This window comes from Dipodomys merriami, unplaced genomic scaffold (assembly GCF_024711535.1).
Source record: "Dipodomys merriami isolate MVZ:Mamm:240054 unplaced genomic scaffold, mDipMer1.0.p SCAF_10, whole genome shotgun sequence".
NCBI lineage: Eukaryota > Metazoa > Chordata > Mammalia > Rodentia > Heteromyidae > Dipodomys > Dipodomys merriami.
Window position 1 is genome coordinate 19,564,326 of NW_027202271.1, and position 2,890 is coordinate 19,567,215.

The 2,890-nt window shown below is 36.3% G+C and overlaps 1 protein-coding gene across 1 annotated transcript; it reads left to right on the forward strand.

Annotated features, from left to right (window-relative positions):
- The first annotated feature begins 1,643 nt into the window (after nt 1-1,643).
- LOC138837385 (olfactory receptor 6C6-like) lies at nt 1,644-2,591 on the forward strand. Its single transcript, XM_070036134.1, has one exon. It carries the CDS (start codon nt 1,656-1,658, stop codon nt 2,589-2,591), a length of 936 nt encoding a protein of 311 aa, XP_069892235.1. The 5' UTR covers nt 1,644-1,655.
- Nucleotides 2,592-2,890: the final 299 nt, after the last annotated feature.

Consider the following 2,890-nt stretch of genomic DNA (forward strand, 5'->3'; position numbering starts at 1 on the left):
GCATTTCTTCATGTGTCTATTGCCATTCTTATTTCCTCCTCAGAGAAGTTTCTCTTTAAGTCTTTAGCCCATTTATTTATTGGGCAGTTGTTTCTTTGAGGACTTGTTGTTGAGGAATTTAATTTTTTGAGTTCTAAGTATATGTAAGATATGAACCCTTGTCTGTTATATGGCTAGTGAAGATCTTCTCCCAATTCGTGGGTTTTCTATTGACTTGCTTGCTATGTCCATTGCCATGCAGAAGCTTTGCAGCTTCATGCAATCCCATTTGTCCAAACTAGAATTTCTCCTATTCCTTCCTGCAATGTTTTCAGGGTGTCTGCTTTGACTTCAAGGTCTTTGATCCATGTGGAATTAATTCTGGTGCAGGGTGATATATAAGGATCTAGCTTTAGTTTTCTACAAGTGATTAACCAATTTTCCCAGAACCATTTCCTGAAGAGGCTGTCTTTCTTCCATGCTATTTTTAGCTCCCTTATCAAAGATTAGGTGGCTATAGGTGTCTATGGGTTCATTTCTGAGCCTTCAGTTGTATTCCATTGGTCCTCAAGTCTATTCTTGTGCCAATACCAAGCTGTATTTTGATTACGATGGCTTTGTAGTAGAGTTTGAAATTTAGTATTGATATTCCTCCAGCACTGTTCTTTCTGCTAAAGATTGTTTTTGCTATTCAGGGTCTTTTCCTGTTCCATATGAAATTTTGGATTGCTTCTTGTATTTCACTGATAAATAAGGTTGGGATATTGATAGCATTGAATTTGTAGATAGCCTTTGGCAGTATTGCCATTTTCAAGATGTTAATCCTCCCAATCCAAGAGCGTTGGAGGTTTTTCCACTTTCTTAGTTCCGAGAAAAGCAAGTCTTTTTTTCATTAGTATAATTACCAAAAATATATGAGATTTACAAAATTATAAGAAACATATTTTTTCTAACATTATGTTAAATACTACTTTCTCATTCAGAGATTTTTTCCCATTCAGTCATAATTGAGACAAATACAGTAAAGAAAAATCATACAAGAGGGGTCGTGTTTTCCATAGTAGGTTTGAGAGTAATGTTTGAGTTATGTTTCTTTCCAGCATCTCTAACGTCTGTGAACTATCGTGCACTCACTCTGGCAAATACTCACTTTAAATGCTCATGTACTATTTCTTTTGGAGATTTTTCCCTCCTACAAATTTCCTATAGTACATCATGCACTGCTAAATTTATTGTATAGGTTGCCAGGAATAAATCTACATACTACTAGCATTAATTCAGAAGTCAACCCTCATAAAATATAATCTATCAAAAATTAAAAATATCTACTATTCTAACAACCTGTAAGGATAAAGTAGTAGAAAAATGAGTCATACATTAACACTTATCAAATTAAGCATCTCAATTTCAAATGACTACTATGCTTACTGAAAATTGATAAGAACTGTGCAATTGTGAACAAGAAGCTCTACATTCTTATAAACATATTGATGAAACAGAAAATAGGTTCCTCACCCAGAACTCTAAGGTGATTTGCAAAAACACTTTTGCACTGGTGAATTTCAGAATGTGAAACACGGTATATGTATTAAGAGAAGAAATGTCTTTCCTTACACGTTATAACAACTTTTATTTTCTGTAGATTTGATAGGATTTCTCTTTTGTCCAAAAGAGAAATGAAGAACAAATCAGAGGAGATAGTGTTCATCTTGCTGGGACTAACAGATGACCCTCAGCTACAAATCGTGGTTTTCCTGTTTCTCTTTGTCAACTACATCCTGAGCCTGATGGGGAACTTTGTCATCATCCTGCTCACACTGCTGGACCCCCGCCTCAAGACTCCCATGTACTTCTTCCTTCGAAATTTCTCCTTCTTAGAAATTTCATTCACCACTGTCGGCATCCCACGCTTTTTGACCAGCATTCTCACAGGAGACAAAACAATTCCTTATAATGGTTGCGTTTCTCAGTTATTCTTCTTTTTTCTACTAGGAATTACAGAGTTTTACCTCCTGGCAGTTATGTCCTATGACCGCTATGTGGCCATCTGCAAACCCCTGCATTACCCAGTCATCATGAACAGCAAGGTGTGCCACCAGCTGGTGCTCAGCTCCTGGGTGATTGGATTCTTAACCATCTTTCCCCCTTTGCTCTTAGGACTCCAGCTGGATTTCTGTGCAAACAGAAAGATTGACCACTTCCTCTGTGACACTTCCCCTGTCCTGCAGATCTCTTGCACAGATACACATTTCATAGAAATGTTGGCTTTTGTCTTATCTGTGATGACGCTTGCCATCACACTGTTTTTAGTGGTTCTCTCCTATACCTTCATCATCAAAACCGTCCTAAAATTTCCTTCAGTTCATCAAAGACTCAAAGCTTTTTCAACTTGTTTCTCACATATGATTGTTGTCTCTATTACTTATGGAAGTTGTTTCTTTATGTATACACAACCAGAAAAGGATATGGTTACCTTCAATAAAGGTGTGGCTCTGCTCTATACCTCTGTGGCCCCTTTACTAAACCCTTTCATCTACAGCCTAAGGAACCAGCAAGTAAAAGAAGCTTTCAAGCATTTTCTTCAAAGATTTGCCTTGGTTTTCTCAAAATAATGAGCTAGATTGTAGATATCAATAATAAGTTCTTGCAACATGAGTTCCATTATGTTAATTCAAATCTATTTATTTTTGCCATCCCCTCCAGACTCCATATTCATATTCATTTTAATGACATGTTTTTCCTCTTTCTTTTGCTCCTAACCTATAGGAGCAGATAATTTCCTGTGAAAAAGAATATTAAAGTCTATCTTTACCTAAAAATCTCTTGTCCAAATGTGATAGACACTTGTAGGGAATGCATTATGCAAGTTAACTTTGGTAGACATATTTATCTGATCAATTTGATATGTTTA